The 18660-nt window shown below is 37.7% G+C and overlaps 1 protein-coding gene across 7 annotated transcripts; it reads right to left on the bottom strand.

Annotated features, from left to right (window-relative positions):
- Positions 1 to 374: 374 nt before the first annotated feature.
- tdrd6 (tudor domain containing 6) lies at positions 375 to 17311 on the bottom strand. Of its 7 annotated transcripts, XM_047801333.1 has the most exons (21): positions 16869 to 17275; positions 16467 to 16469; positions 16300 to 16344; positions 8182 to 13443; positions 7958 to 8082; positions 7742 to 7822; positions 7128 to 7185; positions 6931 to 6983; positions 6804 to 6858; positions 6651 to 6721; positions 6542 to 6572; positions 6111 to 6184; positions 5951 to 6016; positions 5722 to 5776; positions 5563 to 5618; positions 4046 to 4100; positions 3893 to 3954; positions 3758 to 3797; positions 2251 to 2318; positions 995 to 1049; positions 375 to 870 (listed from the first exon to the last, which is right to left on the bottom strand). In XM_047801333.1, exons 4-21 carry the CDS (start codon positions 13373 to 13375, stop codon positions 725 to 727), a joined length of 6345 nt encoding a protein of 2114 aa, XP_047657289.1. In that variant the 5' UTR covers positions 13376 to 13443; positions 16300 to 16344; positions 16467 to 16469; positions 16869 to 17275; the 3' UTR covers positions 375 to 724. The 7 variants fall into 7 exon arrangements, 6 of the variants coding, with proteins under 6 accessions (XP_047657289.1, XP_047657291.1, XP_047657288.1 ...); XM_047801335.1 differs by lacking the exon at positions 16467 to 16469 and having other exon boundaries at positions 375 to 892; positions 16869 to 17311; XM_047801332.1 differs by lacking the exon at positions 16467 to 16469 and having other exon boundaries at positions 16869 to 17311.
- Positions 17312 to 18660: the final 1349 nt, after the last annotated feature.

The following is an 18660-nucleotide window of genomic DNA, read 5'->3' as shown; positions in this document are numbered from 1 at the left end:
GACAAAGTTATAATCTGTGTGTGTGTTACATTACTGAATAAAAGTTCATTTAAATAGGTTTTTGAGTGCAGTGTATGAAAAGCTGAGTTTGGAGCAAGTGAATCGTAAATCATTTGAAATAAGAGAATTATTTAAAGTACACATTATTACAGTAAGCAGTTAAAGGATGTTCAACTTCCTGAAATTTACATTTTACTGTTACAGCTGGTCTTGTAGATTGTTTCTACAGGGATGTGAAACAGCACCAATCAATTATAATCATTTGTAATATAATTTACATTATATTTTAGATAAATGTCATTTTTTATGGTTTATATTTTTCTTAATTATACTCATGCCTTTAACAAAAGGAAGAACTGGGCAATAAAATATTATTTATCTTTTGTGGGCAAATGTTTAATCTCAAATTCATGGAACAAAAAAAAAAAGTGAGAATAACTACACCCCCCCCCCCATCACAACTTGTAGCACAAGTTTACACTTGCGCTTCACAATTAAACAACCCAAAACAAAACAATGATACAAAACCATAACGAATGTAACTTTGTATATTACGTAACAGATTGTTCTGGACATCTCAATATCAAGAAACAGAACAATGAAAGAAAAAATAAATCTGTTTCAGAGAAGAAAAGTAGAACACCACAAAAATTCTGTGCTTAAGTACTAAAGTGGAGACAGTCAGAACAAACAGTATTTTTTTCGATGAACTAAAAAGCTGCAGCTAATCTTGGCTACTGGACTCCTCCCCCGCGGTTGGTGAAACCTGCCACTGTTTCACAAAGATGATATCATCAGATGTGTCCTCAAAGTTAAGGTGTGTGACGGTTGAAGCTGTTGGCTCCTCCGCATCAGGTGGTGTCTGCAAGTCTTCAGAGAACATGACAGTCATCTGCATACGTTCAAAAACTAGTCACATTGAAAAGCCCTCTAAGCCTACAAGTCTGATGATAGTTTAGTGAATCATTAAAAAATATAAAAAATAACGGCTCACCAGAAGACACCGTATCATCGGCAAGAAGTTCCGTCTCCACCATCTTGGCTTTAATCTACAATTCAAGTAACAATACTGAAATACAAATCATAGCATGCAAAAAAAATATGTAGCATGCAAATATCTTCAAAAATAAACTTAAAATACATCGACACTAATGGAAGAAAGCTATCCTCAGTGTGTCTGGTGGAGTATCAGTCTCACAAAGTCAGTATCTCTAAAACCAAGAGCCATTAAAAAATAAGTTCCTGTCTTGCCAGCAGCTGGACTGTAGTACTGTATGTGGTATGCCATCTTTGTTTTACTAACAGTCAGTCAGTTCATTTATGGCAGCCAAATCATGATTAGCATCAAGTTCCACATCTAAAGTCTATAGAAATATTTTTTACATAGAAATATATACAAATTATAGCCTTAAAGCCTGTGTGCCTCGAGTGATCCGAGCACAAATTGTGTTGATTAGTCAGTAAATCTCACGTTGTCATCGGATTATTTAAATCGTACTCGGAGGTGGACTGGGACAAAAGACCACATGACATTTGTAGTGTGTCCTGAAGAGCATCAAAAGACTGCCTAACTGAAAGAAACATTGCTCTCCATAAAAAAAAATTATATATATACACACGTGTGTGTGTGTGTGTGTGTATATGTATATTTATATATATATATATATATATATATATATATATATATATATATATATATACATATATATATATATACATACATACACACACACACACACATATATATATATATACACACACACGTGTGTGTGTGTATGTGTATATATATATATATATATACACACATACACACACGTATATATATATATATATATATATATACACACGTGTGTGTGTGTGTATGTATGTATATATATATATATATACACACACATATATATATATATATATATATATATATATATATATATATATATACACACACACATACACACACACACACATATATATATATATATATAGCTTGGAAACATTGCAGCCGAAGACTGCCAGACATGCATGACCCTCTTCCTCCAGCAGAAATGATCGGTTACAGGTTCTCATTGGAGATGTGTTCAGAATGTCGGATGTAAACAGCTTTGTGTTTTTGCTGTCAACTATTTATTGTGGAAGATCGTGTGGAGACGAGTCCTATCTCAAGTGATCCGATTTGTACCCGAAGCAAACGTGACTTAAAATAAAAATACATAAATTTACTGTGTTACTATTTTTTTGTTGTCTTTTTTTTACCTGGACTTCCACAGCACTGCCTAAATCTTGTGCTGCTTCTAGTGCTGGACTCACATCCATGGCTGGTTCTGCAAGAAAAAAATAAATGACCCCACATTCTTTTCCTACACCATGTCAACATTTTACAAGTAGTATGAGCACATGAAGTAATTTAGTCATGTGACTTTCAACTCATAATCTACTATACTCTTATCAGCCATAAAATTATAACCTCCTGCAGAATATTGTGTAGGTTCCCACCAAAACAGCTCTCTCAACTTACCAGACATTAGGGATCTCCTGCAAACATCTTGTTGCCAGACGCCACAGCAAACCTTCAGAGGGCTTGTGGACTCAATGGGTCAGAATGTAACCGAGACAGTATTCTATATATCTACAGTTTATATCTCTCGAGAACAGAAAGACCCAGACTAGATCTGGCTATAAAACATACAGAATCCTGCCCAGATCTGAAACGTAATTCTTTTACTTTTACAGAACGATAGGACAAGAAGAGTATGGAGAAGGAAAGAAGGGCACATAATCCAAAGTGTCTTCTGTCATCACATCATGTGTCAGACAGGTAGTGCCATGGCATGGGCATACAGTATAATATGGCTACAATAAATCTGGCTACTGGTGTGTATTGATTTATATGATAGATGAATTATAGGATGAACTATAAAGTGAATAGCACTAAACATTCTGCAATATTATCCTTGTTAATGCCCCAAATCATAACACAAAAGTAGCTCAAGAGCTTTTTTAAGGCAAAGAAATGGAATGTTTTTTTTAATGGCAGTTAAAACTGTCAGTCACCTGACCTCATGTTTCTCTCAGTAGTTCCACAAACAATCAGCAACAGAAGTCTGCTGCAGTAAAGACCTGGTGAAACATCTCAAGGAGGAAATTAAAGTACTAAATTAGATTTCGTTCACTCGGGTCTACATGCTGCCAAAAAAATTCTGTCTGGATCCAAGTGATCACATCATACATTATACCATCACGTTGCATGCTTCAACACTACGCTAGGCCTGACCGTTTCGGTAAACACTGGAATTCTGCCATGCTATTTAATTTGCCCAGGATTTTTCAGGCAAAAATTTGTTAATTTTTTTTTTTAAACTGTGCTGACTGTCGTCCTGCCATCTTCATTTCCATCAACTCACAATACTCAGTCTCTGATGTTCACAGGTCAAAATGTACCACAAAGCCCTTCATGTCACTTGGTTTGTGTGGAGTCTGATCACTGGTTTAAGCAAACAATATATAATTATTTGATACATCAGTGCGTCTGTGTCTAAATCGTAGATAGTGGCAGGCCTGGCAGAATTAGAGATTTATATTAAACATGAGATATCATTTCACCCTGGATCTACTGTAGAAGTGCCCTAATAGAAGGTATCAAGGCAGCGCAGTCGGCCACTGCAACCCATTTCTAATAGGCTCCTTTATATTAATGTATATTAATTACGTGTCTTGTCTGGCATTAGAACAACCATTTTTATGTGCAGTGCTCTTATCTTACCATTCTGCTCGACTGAAACATCTGTAATGGACATCTTGCTCTGCAGAAATACAACAAACAATTCAATATCAGAAGCTGACAATTTTTTATTTTTAAAACCCACCCTAAATTATAAACGATCAAAATAAAGCCCACCATTTCCTGGGGATTCTCAATGTCTGAGTCTGGACCTGGCATCACATCTTGTTGCATCAGTTCTGGTAAATTAAACTAAATCGGTTAGACATCACAGAATAGAATGTCATCTTGGGAATGACCCAGGAAGGTAAATTAACCCATATTACTTACTTTCAAATTCTGCCACCAAGTCATCTAAACAGGAGTCACGCTCTTTGTCTTGAGGCTAGAGTATCAAAATTGAAAGATGTCCATAAAGGGACAACAACCGAAATATTCTATTAACCATAAAGACATATGGTGTAAACATGCCTCCTCTTTGGAGATTACCCGTTTTGAGTACTGGGGAACGAAACACTCTCCAGATTACAACTGATTTGAAACCAATAACATTTAATGGGTTCTTCAAACAACAAAAACTATTTAAGGGATAAGAATGTGTGAGTGACTGCTTACTATTAAATTGCATGAGTGAGGACAAACTTTTTGTTTTACCAACAAATTTACCATCAGATATTAACTAACTGTCCTTATTTTGGTTTGGAGCCTGAGGGTGCTTTCACACCTGCCTTGTTTAGTTCGGTTGAATCGTACCAGAGTTCGTTTGCTCTTTGGTGCGGTTCGTTTGGGCAGGTGAGAACGCAGCAATCGAACTCTGGTGCGCACCAAAAGCGGACCAAACAAGCGTACCGAGACCTCCTTGAAGAGGTGGTCTCGGTACGCTTTCAATCGAACTCTGGTACGGTTCGTTTGTGGTGAGAACACGGTCCGAGATCGAATAGACCTAACTGCAAAAAGTAATGTGCATTTTGGACTAAACCAGCTGCCGTAGTGGGTCGTTGGCAATTTTTTCAGAAGATGAGCATGTAACAGTTTCGCAAAAGTAATGCACACCGCCTCCTGAAGTGTCTCGCAATGCGTCTTCGCCGTTTGCAGTGCGTTAAAATTATATTTTCAAGCTGCATCCCCGCTTCATTCTAAAAATTAAGACTTTGCATAGAATGCTGTATACAAGCTATGTAGTAGATTACAACCACGAACATAATCGCAGCGTGCGGTCGTCTCTCCATGGTGTACTGTATGCTGTATTGTCCTGTATTTTACTTCCGGAGTTTCGTTGAAATTTCCCGCACGTTTATTCTGACCAATCGAGAAGCAGTTTAGGAAATACGCTCAAATACATGTGGCCAATGAGTGATGTGGATGTTATCACATGACTGCATTTTGGTTCGTTTCAACTGGTGTGGTATCATTTTTTGCTTTTGGTCCGGACCAAATGAACCGAACTATAGGTGTGAAAGCACCCTTAGTTCCGGTTGACCAGGTCATAAAGCATAAAAAATAACAAATCAGGTCTACTTCTGATTTGCATTAAATACAATACAAACAAAACTGCTACTTCTTGGGCAGAAGACCCAATAACTCAGCATTTATTTTCCTTTGGTCTGTAGGCACACTTTACACCACCAAAAAAAGGGTGGATATTTAAGACCACTTTAGTGGGAAACAGAAATATAAGCAATGCATTCTGACTGGCCTCCAAATGAACTGGAACCACAATTTTTCATTAAAAATGAACATTTATATAACAGATTTTTTTTTTAGGGAGAGAGACTCCTTGTAAATGTTGCCCTTGTAAAATATTTACACTTTCAATGGTGATTATCCCTTTCTCAAAACTCGTTTACCTGATCCTCAGTTCCCTGAGTGATGAGATCCACCGAAGCAGTAGGTTGTTCAAATTCTTTATATATATATATATATTAAAAAAAAAATAAAAAAAATTACTAGACAAACCATAAAAGAAGCCATAATACATTTTAATTTACAAATGTGAAATTACTTACCAGTAGGTTCTTGAGAGGAAAAACATTCTACAGCATTACGCACTGCTTCTTCAGCCTATTAGCAGACAGACGACAGAATTGGGAAATCTCACATTAGATATGAAACTGGTTGAAATTAATGCTATTAAATGATCAAAGCTCATGTATTCACCGTCTGAAAAAAAGTGAAAGCTCGGTTGTTTACAAGTATATAATATACGTAACATTATATGAAAATAAAAAAATGAACCTCTTCCTGTGGCTTTACACCCAAGTTATCCGGATCAGCTTTTGCCTCAGATTCTGCCTCTTGGTCCTGTTAACATGTTACAGCTTTATGTCTCTGGACCACATATACTTTCATTGTCCTTAAATAGTATACGTTATATGAAATAAATAAAACGCAGTACCCGCTCCAGTGGTACGACTGGTATGATGATATCCATCAGTTCATCCACCTGCTCATGCGTCTTAGTCGCTTGTTCTAATGTTAGCGTAAAACCTTAAATTACTGCGTTGGTTCGGTTTCAAATCCTAAATTCTAAAACAGGATTTATAACGGACATTAAAATCATACAAGAGAGCCTTTCCTCACATTTTTATGTCTATGGATATATAAAACCTTAACCAATTCTTAGGATGGTACAGTAAGTGTTTCACACCTTTCTCTTACAGAAACAAGACAGTTTATAGTCACAATACACTTCTGTGTCTAGTCTACAGGGGAATTCTGCAGAATAAAATTCAGGTTGCACATTTAAAAGCAAACATTCTGACCGATTATTCATGAAACGTACACAGAAAAATGAGCTATAATTACATGCAGCATGTATTTTCTTACCATATAAAACATCTGCAACAAACAAATGACTCTGCAGAAGAAGAAAAAAAGGTTGCAACATTAATCCCTTTGTCTAGTCAAGAGCCATGTGCTTCTAAATCAAACCTACCATTTCCTGAGGAGTATCAAGGTCTAAATCTGGACAGTGTTTTGGATCGTCTTGCAAATTTTCTGTTAAAACTAAAACAAAAACAAAACAGTATGTGATATTCAACAGGGAAGATTTTTTTTTCTGTAAATGGATGTAGGCCACATTACTTACTTTCAGCTTCAGAAACCGAGTCACCTACAAAGGGGTCAAGCTCTTTGCCTTGAGTCTGTAGTAACAAGTAAAGGTATTCATTGCCTCATGCCTACTAATACATTTTTAAAACTTGAACAAAATTTACCTGTTCCTCAGTGACGACTAGATTCATCCCAGCACCCAGTAGTTCTTCATCATCTAGATTGCAATGAAAAGATGGATAAAGACCATCCGTAAACACCAAACGATGCTCGATTTTAAAACAAAAACATCCATTTATTAAATGCTTTATAATTTAAATTAATACAGTACGTTGGAATGTATTTGTGTGATGAACCTTACCAGGTGCATCTTGAAAAGCAGCACAGATTTTAGATCCAAGCTCAGTTTTCTTTTCAGCCTGTTAAGAATTGTTTTCATCACCATGCGTACAAAGCCATCCCACTAAATTACACATTTACCTTTGAAAACGCATATGTAAAAATGTGCCATTTCTCCTCTCAAACAGCTCATATATACTTTTATATACAGTACAAATCCTCTTAAACATCGACACAAAATGCTTTAACCTTTCTAACCTTCCTCTGAAGCACAAAACTGTAGGCAACCATATTTTGATTTGCTGCTCATGCTACATTACTGTGCACTGTAATACACTTGGAGGAAATCCAGACTGTCTACATTTGCTCACAGGCATCTACAGTAGTGTAGCTGTGAGTGATGGGGAAAGAGAGAATTCACTCTCCAGCCAATTTGGTTCTCTTCTGACTCCCAGCCACAGATGGTGGGCCAAATGATACAGTGGACACAATTTCCACTGGGCCACTTGGGAGCCAGAACACTTGGTTGGTGAAAATCACTTTGAGTAAAACATTTTGAAGTTTTTATGTTTTTTATATTCTGAAATCTGAATAGGCAGATTTTAGATCTCCAGACATGTCTATAGATATTCATACCTGCAATAATTCTTGTGGTACAACTTCAAAAATGTTCACTGAATCCACCATCACCACAAAATCATGGTCCAAAAGGAGGACCTATATTTACATAGAATTTGAAGACAAAAATAATAAATCAATCAATCAATCAATCAATAAACAATTATTCAAATCCGATATAATTCATCGTCGTTTATTTTTGATCGTACAAAATTCCCAGACAAAGATTCTTACCAAAATGCAATCATCAGAAATCTTTAAAGTTCTCGCACGGCACCAACGCTCGTGTATGTGAGACCAGATCACACATTCAGTCCCAACTGCAATGTCCTCTGCAGCCCTCCTTATGTTTCCCAAGTCTTCATGGAAAAAAACAGAAACTTAAACATATATAAACTGTTGAATGTGGTTAAAAAATAAATAAATAATAAATCTAGATTTTCAAATCTGACTTTTACCTGATTTAATAATCTCGTTATCAGACTCAGTCTTATTCTCTTCAGGTTCTGAAACTGATCTATTTTCACAGACCTCCTCACAGGACGGACCTTCTGGAGATGCAGTTTCCAGTTGGGTCTCATTTTCCAGAGAACCTGTGAATGCTCCATTACTAGTGTCTGTGGAGTCCAAGTGGTGCTCTGAATGAACATCTGCAGGCAGACTGTGTTGTCTGTCCAAAGTATCTGTATTTACATTTGTACATTTCTTCACATTCTCAGGCTTTTCAATGCACGCCGAAGTCAAGTTGTGATCATCTTGAGAAATCATCTTGCCCACATCAACATTTCTTTCATCCAGTAACTCTGTGGATATGGCTTGGTCCACATGCTCAGCCAAAGTGCCATCACTTTCTGATTGCATTTGGAGTGGAGAATTGTGCAGATACTCCCTGTCTACACAAAGGGGGTCCTCGGTTCTGATTACAGGTCCAGTTACACGGACAGAGGATGTTTCAGTCACGGTCGTCAAATCCATGAATGTCGCAGATGGTGCATTTGCCAGTTCAAATGATGTCTTGCTGTTTTGAGTCCAGAATTTTTTCATTGCATCATTGATGGAAAGTTCCTCGCGCTCCAACTTAACAAAATGAGGAGTCACCATTTCAGATGAACTGGCTAGTTTCAAAATTGTGACTTTTAATAGCTGGTCATTGATAAGCTCAAAGAACTTATCTGCTGCCTTGTCATCCCAAGACCCCTCCAAAACATTAAAACCATCAAGCTGACAGGCAAATGCCTGAGGAGGTATATCACATACTTCAAATGGCAGAGATCTAATGTCACTCCTTTTAACTTCCGAATCATTTCCATAGTCGACAAACAGAACAGAGAGCGTGTCCTTCCCAACCGAGGTCACCTTTGCACGATACCATAGTTTGTCCTCATCAAAAAGAGCAATGCATCCACTTCCAATCGGTACGGTTTCTACATCTGTGCTTTCCAAATTACTACCGATCTTTTGGATTACATCAGAAATCTCCTGCAGCTTTTCTGCCTCTGCATACTGGCACCAGAATAGCTGTGGGCCAATAATGACCGAGGCATATACAGAAATGATCTGTTCGGTCGATACATGAGGATTTTTATAAGTACACGGATTGAAGTCAGTATCTTGGCTCTCGGGTACACCCGTTACAGTTAAGACGTTTGTATTTTCGGAGACAGCGGGCACCGGCACCTCACCATTGACTCGAAGTTCAACCTTCCATACAGAATCTGACTGCTGGATAAATGTACAGAAAAAGCTATCAGCCTTCTTTTCCATTTCAGTTTTGAAATTAGAAGCTGCATCACTGTCAACAGTTAACTCTCCAGTCAGTGAGCAATGAATGCTATACCTCGGCTTGAAGAATATTTTTTCCAGGATGCATATTTTTGAGACCGAAACTTCGGCAGTATTTCCGAAGTCGATGAATTCCACATCAGCTGTGTCGTCCACCAGTGCTTTTCTTACAACGGCACGGTACCATGCGTCATCATCAGGGTACACTGCACAGACTAAGTCACCTTCGCAGAGGTCAACAGGGTTAACAGGTACATGTTTTGACTGATCTTCATTCAATTTTTCTACCAGGGAACAAATGTCACTTTCATCAGCTACTAATTGGACAAAGAAGCTTAAACAGCTATTGCCATGCGAGATGAATACTTCAGCTTCCATACCAGGTTTGACTACTTTTTCAGGGAGCTCGTTCAGTTTAAGGATAGTTGGTTTGGCACGGTGCTTCAATATTGTTGGGGTGATGTTTCTTTTTATGTCCCCATCAAACAAGTTTCGTGCGCATTCTTCTGGGTCAACATTTTTATGAGATTTCCAGTGTTTTTCAGGAGTCGACTGTGATGCTTTTCTCTTTTCGGACGAACTGTAGGACTGATATTGCTCCTTGACATCACCCATAGTAATTTGCTTATTTCTCTCAAATTCGATTTGAAACTTCTCTCGGATTATAGCATGCACTGGAGTTTTCCCATCGTACAGCTCAACAATTAATTTTCCAGAAGGTTCTTTGGCCACTATCAAGGCTTTGAGTTCGCGATTTGCTACAAAAGTTTTAAACCAGTTATTCACATCACTTGGGACGTTTTCAGGCAAATCAGAAAGCCCACACTCAACTGCTTGCACGGGTATTGTCATAATTTCAGCAGCTTCAAATGGAACTGGAAAGAGGTCCGATTTCTGAACTTGCTGTGTGTCGCCATAATCCACAAAGTGGATGACAACCGAAGGATTTATAGTTTTAACTTGTCCTCTGTACCACAGCCCATCGGTATATTTTGCAAAGCAAACATTTCCAAAGATTTCTGGGCATTTAATGCTCTGTAGGTCCCTGCATAAGCTGTTGACTTTATCTGCAAGTATATCAATCTGCACAGAATTTCTTGACAGATGACAAAAAAAGTGGTTGACGTTTTTCACATAGGTGATGCATACATCTTCTTCAGATCCAGTTTTGATGCCATGAGAAGAGTAATAGTATGTATCCAACCTTAAAGGTGGTAGAGATTCTGTTTTACATGGGTGCTCAGACCGATCTCTCTGAACAAGAAGTTTGCAGATGCTTTGGAATGGACTCTCCAAATCCACTACATTGAACATAACTTTCCGAGTGTCACACATCACAGCATATACGGTACATTTCAACATTATACTCAATGAGTCTGCTTTGTCCACAAACTCTCGAAACTGCAACATAGCATCTGGACTCCATACTAAAGAAGAATGAGAGACCGGACAGTTCAAGTTGTACAAGCAGCATCGAAATGCTTGTCCTGTCAGCTGAAGGAATTCTGGATCAATGCGACGAAGGTCATAAATGGGAACAGTCTTTGTTTCTCCATAATCAACAAAGAGTACAGTTACGTTAGAAGTCTGGTGCTTTTGGAGGACCAAAGCTCGATACCACAATTTATTTTCAGGATGATAAGCAACACAGGCAGCTTCCAACGGAGGCTGAAATTCAGAGTTTGCATAGTACATCTGAAGGTCTTGCATTAGCAGTTTAAGGCATTTTGAATCACTAGCTTTCTGACACCAAAAGTCGTTTGGACTCTCAATGTAGGATACTGTAACATCAAATGAGCTTCCAATTGGAAACAAGTACTCCTTGAAAGCAGAACTGGATGACTGTGAAACAGCACTTGTCTTGAACACGTCAGAAGTCTTTACCAGTTTCGTGTATGGTGTGACCACAGGTTTATCCACATTTTCCATGTCTGCAAGACCTTCACTACAGAGCAGCTTTGAAACGTCTTTTCCCCCACATGACACAGAATCGGTAACCTGGACAAGATGTGTGTCTTGAGATTTTGCAACTACATGTACATCAAGGGCTTTGTCCACAACAGCTTTAGCAAAGAATAATGTAGCATTTAGATCCCATTCTTTACTTCGGGGTTGAATGCCATAAAGAGCACACTTAATTGCCAAGGCTGGTATGTTTTGATATCTGTGAGGCAACTCTCGAAGGCTGGTGATCTCAACCCATTCTTTGTTTCCATAGTCTAGGAAGAAAACCTCAGCCTTCATCTCAACAACTTCACAAATAGTTGCCCTATAGAACACACCATCTTCAGCTTTGGCCACACAAAGAAGACCAGGTACAGGCTCTCTGATCAATCCAGTGGCTCTGGTGTGATTACTATACAGCTCTGTAAGGCCATGCATTAACAGTTCAAACTCGGCAGCATATTTCTGCGTCTGGATCCAAAACTTTGTAGGGCTATCAACATGCTGCACAACAGCCACATAGTCAGTATTGGGTGAAAGACTTTCTGTTAAAATCTTTTTCAATCCCTCTGTTCCTTGAGTTTGAGTTTCAACTTCACATGAAATCTGGCACCTATGACATGTTCCAATCTTGGGTAAGGTATAACCTTTAAGGCACACTGAATCAACCGAGCAGTTCTCTCTTGAACTGAATAATTTGTTTATATTAATGTTTTCATCTCCATACAGTGTAACATAGTGGACACCCTCAGAGTGGCTTTGATACTCAAATTTGGCAATAACGGTTCTGTTGAGCAGTAAGGATTTCAGATAATTAACCTGTGAAACTGTCCAACCAACACCTTGATCAACAACCCCATGAAGAGAACAAACATAAGTCACAACAGGCATCCGGAAAAATTCTGGGGCCAATGGTCGAACATGATCTACTTGAACAAATTGTTTTTTACCATAATCCACATGCAGCACCTCCATTACATTGTTGGTGGATATGACTTGCTGCAAAACAGAGCGATACCACTTTCCATCAGCTCCTTTTGATGCACAAGGAGCCCCCAAGTTCTCAGGTCTTGCAAAAGGAGATGAAATGGTTCTTTCATAATGCAGAGTTATCTGATCGGTCAGTTTCTTGAGTTCCTGGGAGAAAACCTTTAGCTGACAGAAGACACGTAGAGGACTGTTTACCTCTGTGACTAGCACAGTCTCGGTGGTTTCGGCCTGTAGCTCTGGATACATGTAACACATGGTCTTGACTGGTTCAAGTGGTTCGAATCCCATGGATGTAATCCTCAGCGGCTCAACGGAGCCGGCATCCCAACGTAAAGTCCTTGAAACAAGATTTCTGAACTCTTCATTTGACAATTTCTTTGCAAATCCCATCTCGTACATTTGCCTAGACAGACACGGAATATCAAGTAGAAATGTACGCTGAGGTATGGCAAAAGCCAGAACACAGGCATTAACTGCTCTCCCACAGAATGATTTCATGAACTCCAAGGCCAATTTTGACCATCTATTTTCAGTAGACAGTGGCAGGACATTGGAAAGAATGCAAAATTCTACTTCAGGAGGTAGGTTGAAAAAGTCAGTCTGGCCCCAAGCCAAAACGTTGGTTTGAGCCTGAAGTGTTCTGCCTTCATCGATGAGAAACACATCGTAGTGAGCATCAGTTCTTGACACAATACGGGCTCTGTACCATGTTTTATAAACCCGTACAAGACATAGGTCACCAGGTTTGCCTTCCCCTTCATTAAATGCTACTCTGGGGTACTGAATATTTTCTCTCATCTGTTGATATGCAAGTTTCTGATCCGAGACAAAATTTCCCCAAAACTCTACCAGAACACAGAGAGGGCTGACATTTACTCTGGAGATGATCACATTCACATTTGAGCCAGGTGAAGGGAGTCCAGGAATTGAACACATTGTGCCGTTTTAGAGGTTTTAGCTTTTCAAATAATTCAAGAAATGTTTAATGACTGATGATGTGGTATCTACAAAAAAAAAAAAGAAAAAAAAAAAGTAAAGTAAACCTTGTGATATAGCCCTGCAGAGTTTATGTTTTAATCAGAGTATAAAAAACCCATTGCATTATCTGGGGTTAACCTTATCTTTTCCCTTATTTCATATATATAAAATATAGTTCTACTATAATATTCAAAATATGTTATTCTGTTAGTCAGGTTTACAAATTGTCCTAAAATGTTGCATTTTAAACAAAAATTGATGTTGAAAGCCAATGACTAGCTCGGATTGTAAAACATTGACACCATTGTGACGGTCATTTACAAAAATAGCTCAGCCACTGTTTTCAAACTCAAATCTTGAGAAAAGTTCTTTTTAAAAAAACGTAACAAATAAAATACCCCACGAACGAACAACAAAGACAGAAGACAAAGACAGTGGTCCCCAACCACCGGGCCGCGGACCGGTACGTGGACCAAATGGTACCGGGCCGCCCAAGGAACATTAAATGATTTCCATTTTATTTACTGTGGTGTATTTCTCTCGGGTTTGTGCGACTTTCCATGGACGAGAGTTTAACCGGGAGCTGAGAGACGTCACCTAAAGCCGCCCCAATACCGCGCATGCGCAAAATATCATGATATCGGGCCGGGTTTAGGTGACGTCTGGAGCTGAGCGGCTGCGAGCGGCAGTGGTGTTGTAGCTTTGGTGGAGAGAGAAGGTGTGTATCGCTCTTCTCTCTGTTCACCGGTACTTTGTCATGTTTAACAGTGCTTGGTGTACGTGTATATTGTGTTTGCTCAAATTTAACCCACAAATGAGCAAAAATGAGCACGAAACAGACGTCGTTAGAAAGTTAGAAACTCTGCCGGTGTTCTGGATTAAAGTCATGGTGGAATACCCTGAAATTGTTACCACAGCACTTATCGCCATTTCCGACATGCTATCTGTGTGAAGCGGGGATTTCTGCAGTGACGGCAACCGAAACAAAACATCGGAATAAACTGGACATAAGCGACACACTTCGGGTGTCATTGTCTCCTATTACCCCAGATGGAACCGTCTCGTTGTACAGAAACAAGCTCAGGATTCTCATTGATTTAGCGTTGTAGTGAGTTAAAAAGGCATGTTTAAATACAATTAAATTAAAATTATTCATTGTGGATTTGGGGTTTGGATAATTGTCAAAAAGAATCACAGATATAGGATTGGCAGACACATGAAACTAGTTTGTTTCAACAGAAAATCAATCAAAGTGTTGTCTGAAATCCAGATACACACAGAAGTAAATAAATGGGTTAAAGTCACTCTTTCGGAGAAGGAAGTGCTGGAGAGACGTCACTGACGCAGTGACCTGCTTGAAGATATAATACTCATCAAAAATGTCAGAAACAAGGATTTTAAATAGCTCTGTAAAATCAATTGATCCTCAGTACCACTTTCTAAGTCACAAATATTGTTCCTCAGCTGCACACAAAATGTAGGCAAGTGCAATTAAAAAAAAAAGTAAAACCAATTCAGCTAATTTATTCTGCATTTAAACATCTGCTTATTATCCACGTTAATAGGAACACCTGTACTCCTACACATTTATGACATTTTCCAATCAGCTTGCTAATCGTGTAGCTAATCGGAGCGTCTTGCTTTCTAAGAGCATGTTCTTTTGCTGTATTGAACATGCACTCGTATTGATACACAAAGGAATTGAAATTGTATTAAAATTGAATTTTGTATATTTTTATGTTGTTCATAACATTATCGTTTCTTAAAAATAAAGTACTAAAATATGTTATATCTGATGGGTTCTTACATGTCCATGCTCTGTGTGCTAGAAGACAGCCAGATGCTCAATGTCATCTAGTGTTAAATATTACTATTACAATAAATTATATGAGCACCATAAATATTGCTCATTAGCTTTTAGTCACTAAACTGAGAATGGGCACTGTGTGAATTTGTACTGTAGCTAATTACAAGAGCCTCGAGACATTTTGTCTTCACGTTTACAAACGTTAATATCATAGATACGGACACGTTATGTGCTGCCAAATAAGTCTCACTTTTTAAACCCTTGTAGCAACTTGAATTCAAGAAGATGCAGAGTGACTTTTTTGAATTTTGAGACTTCCTGAGTGCACATTAATGACAGTCCTAAAAAAATGGCTCTCCAACTCGTATCTCAGCTGCTGGAGGAGGTTGTTCATGGCGCTCATCAGTATGTAAAGCCACATTGTGTTGTGCTTGCGACCAATCACAGATCACCATTCTTTAGCATAACCACCACTCAATACCACCGTTAGTCAACAACTAATCACTACTGTTTGTCTCAACCTTGCACTGTGTACAATAAATGTAAGTAATCAATACATAAAGACTACTCACCTTTCACAACTACACAAAATCACTGCTTTGTTTTGTCTGCATCCTTTATAGAAAGGTACTATTTTGTAAATGCATAAAAATTTCGCTTGTGCATAGAACCAATCACCAAAGGCTTCAATAAGAGACATTTTCAAGAAATTAATTATAAGCAATCGGTTGTTTTCGAATACAACAAAACTTCAAAACAATCCTGTATATTTTATTACAAATAAAACATTTTCATGTGTCCTAATTTGATATGCAAATGTACTAATTTGCATATTCACAATTCATGACGTCATCCAGCAACTTCCAGATCCCTCTTTAGCTACTTTCCTCTGTGTGTTGGTTTAATATGTCAACTTAGATACAGGTATCCACACCAATCATTTACCACACGTAGTTAAACTAGTGTAGTAGTTATACGTAGTTAAACTAGTGTAGTAGTTATACGTAGTTAAACTAGTGTAGTAGTTATACGTAGTTAAACTAGTTATAACTGGCAAAAGTTTCTGCACACTTACTTATTCGTATCCATTACTCCAGAACTGGTTACTGCATACAGGATGCTAGCAATAAACAATAAAAAAAAAACATTAAAAATGACAAACAATTTCTAAATATGTCACAAGCGGTTCATTAAAAAAGAGACATAAGGAATAATCGCACTTTAATAAAACAAAATCCTTACTTGCTTTAATGAGTTCATCAACAATTTCGGCGTATGAAAATTAGATGTAGAAAAACAAGCTAAATGAACAAAATGGCCGACTTTGCACGTGGCCTGTTTAGTAGACAAGAAACTGTAAACCAAACTAGCAAACAAACATTTAACAAGCCGAAATTGATATGATAAAATAATAAAATAATAATTTAATCCGTATCATTTTCACTAGAGTACAATTTTAAATCCATCAAAAGTTAAACCAAACTCTATCCACTTAATTATGCCATCATCTACTTGGTGATTTCTCTGACAGCTTGATGTTTTTTCTTACTTTATTTCTAATAACCAGTTTCTAGCTAATCAGATTTTATTTTAAATAACACAACTCGTTAGCCATAAAACACGGTTATATTTGAAACCCCTTACCTCAGGTCTTCTTTACTGAACTTCTAGCGAACAACCGTTTACTAGTTTAAATTCACAGGTTAAAGACCTAATTTCTGTTTTCTCTCCTGGTCTTTAATAATATATATATTTTTATGTATGCATGTATATATGACTAGTTCGTGTTAATCATGAATTGTCGGCGTATTATTTATTTTACGTTAAACGAAAGCCTTCCTCTGCACCTCTCACTCGAAGCTCCTTCTTTCCGCCATTTTAAAAATCAGCCACTGATGACACGCGGACTCGTTTATTTGTTAGATTTTGTGTTGTTTAAGACGTGTAGCTCGTCCGAACAGTCTGACAAAATGCTTATCCGTCGCTGGTTAACGGACACCGATTATATACGCGTTGTTTTGCGGATTACTACGACTTTAGTGTGTAATCAGAACTCAGTAAAAAGCTCACACACTCTTCCTCAGTCGCTCTCCTTCACACCTTTACTGAGAAAAGACGTACTAATTTAAGCAGCTTGGACATTTACAGAGCAGAAAGCAGACACACAGCTCCTACATTTAATTCAATTCGATTCAAATTTATCTCTATAGCTCTTTTAATTATTGACTTTGTCTCAAAGCAGCTTTACAGAACATAAACATAGAACAAAAGGTTAATAAAACGATAAATATAATACAAAAAAAACATGATTAATATTAGATATATTTAAATGTGTTTGTATTTATCCCCAATGAACAAGTCTGAGGTGACTTTGGGGAGGAAAAACTCCCTTAGATGGAAGATGAAGAACCTTGAAAGGAACCAGACTCAAAGGGGTACCTCATCCTCATATGGGTGACACCAGAGGGTGTGATTATAAATATACAGTCTGATAAATGTTGTATTGATGAGGAGGTTCCTCAAAAACCTCAGAGGCTTCTCCTCTTAGTATAGCAGAATCGAACTGGAGCTGGTAGATATCTAGATGCCTCACGATCCTCATAGAGTCAGCCTCATCTCGGCGAAAGTCCACAGTCTTCATGACATGGAAGACAACTGGAGCTGGTAGAGCTCTAGATTTCTCAGGATCCTCACAGATTCGGCCTCATCTCATAACCAAACTACTTTCAACAAACTTCAATTTTAGATAAATCGGTAACAAAACGAACACACAACAATTTACCGTAATTATGAGTCTACATGTTAAATGCATTTATAACCATTTCCATAAAAAAATTAAGTTAATTCTATAAAAAACAAACCAAATAAACACATTTAGTAAACCATATTTGATATCAAACAACGTAAAGGCAGTTTGCAGCAAATGTTATGTGATCTTACCAGAAGGATCCTGAGAACAACTCAAACATCTGTTGCTTCACATGACCCTTCTGATAAGGGTCATTACTTTTGCATTTATTGCATGTTCTTTTTTGTGTGTTTTAAAGTTTAGAATATTGTTTGGTGTATTTGAATGATCTTTATCATTCAAAGTCATATACTGTATGGCGATGAGCTGGATGAAGAACTTGTAGCTGGGACGGGTCTATTCGTCAGCGAGGAAAAAAAATATTTAATATTTTAAAAAGGATTGTGATTGTGACTCATTCCCACTGGAGAAACGGTGTTAAGGACATGTATTAAATACACCATTACAATTGTGTTTCATTGTTCTGGGTTGTTTAAAACATGTGAATTGTAAATGTGCTCGTAATTGTAAATGTGTCTAATAATTTTCTATAGCACAAATTTGTACATGTTCACCTGGTTCTCATTCTATATACGTCAAAGTTTCAGGGAAAAGTTTTCATAGGTGGTTTTGAGATTAAACAATGCT

Source organism: Tachysurus fulvidraco, chromosome 16 (assembly GCF_022655615.1).
Source record: "Tachysurus fulvidraco isolate hzauxx_2018 chromosome 16, HZAU_PFXX_2.0, whole genome shotgun sequence".
NCBI classification, from domain to species: domain Eukaryota; kingdom Metazoa; phylum Chordata; class Actinopteri; order Siluriformes; family Bagridae; genus Tachysurus; species Tachysurus fulvidraco.
This window is presented reverse-complemented; position numbering and strand designations above follow the sequence as displayed.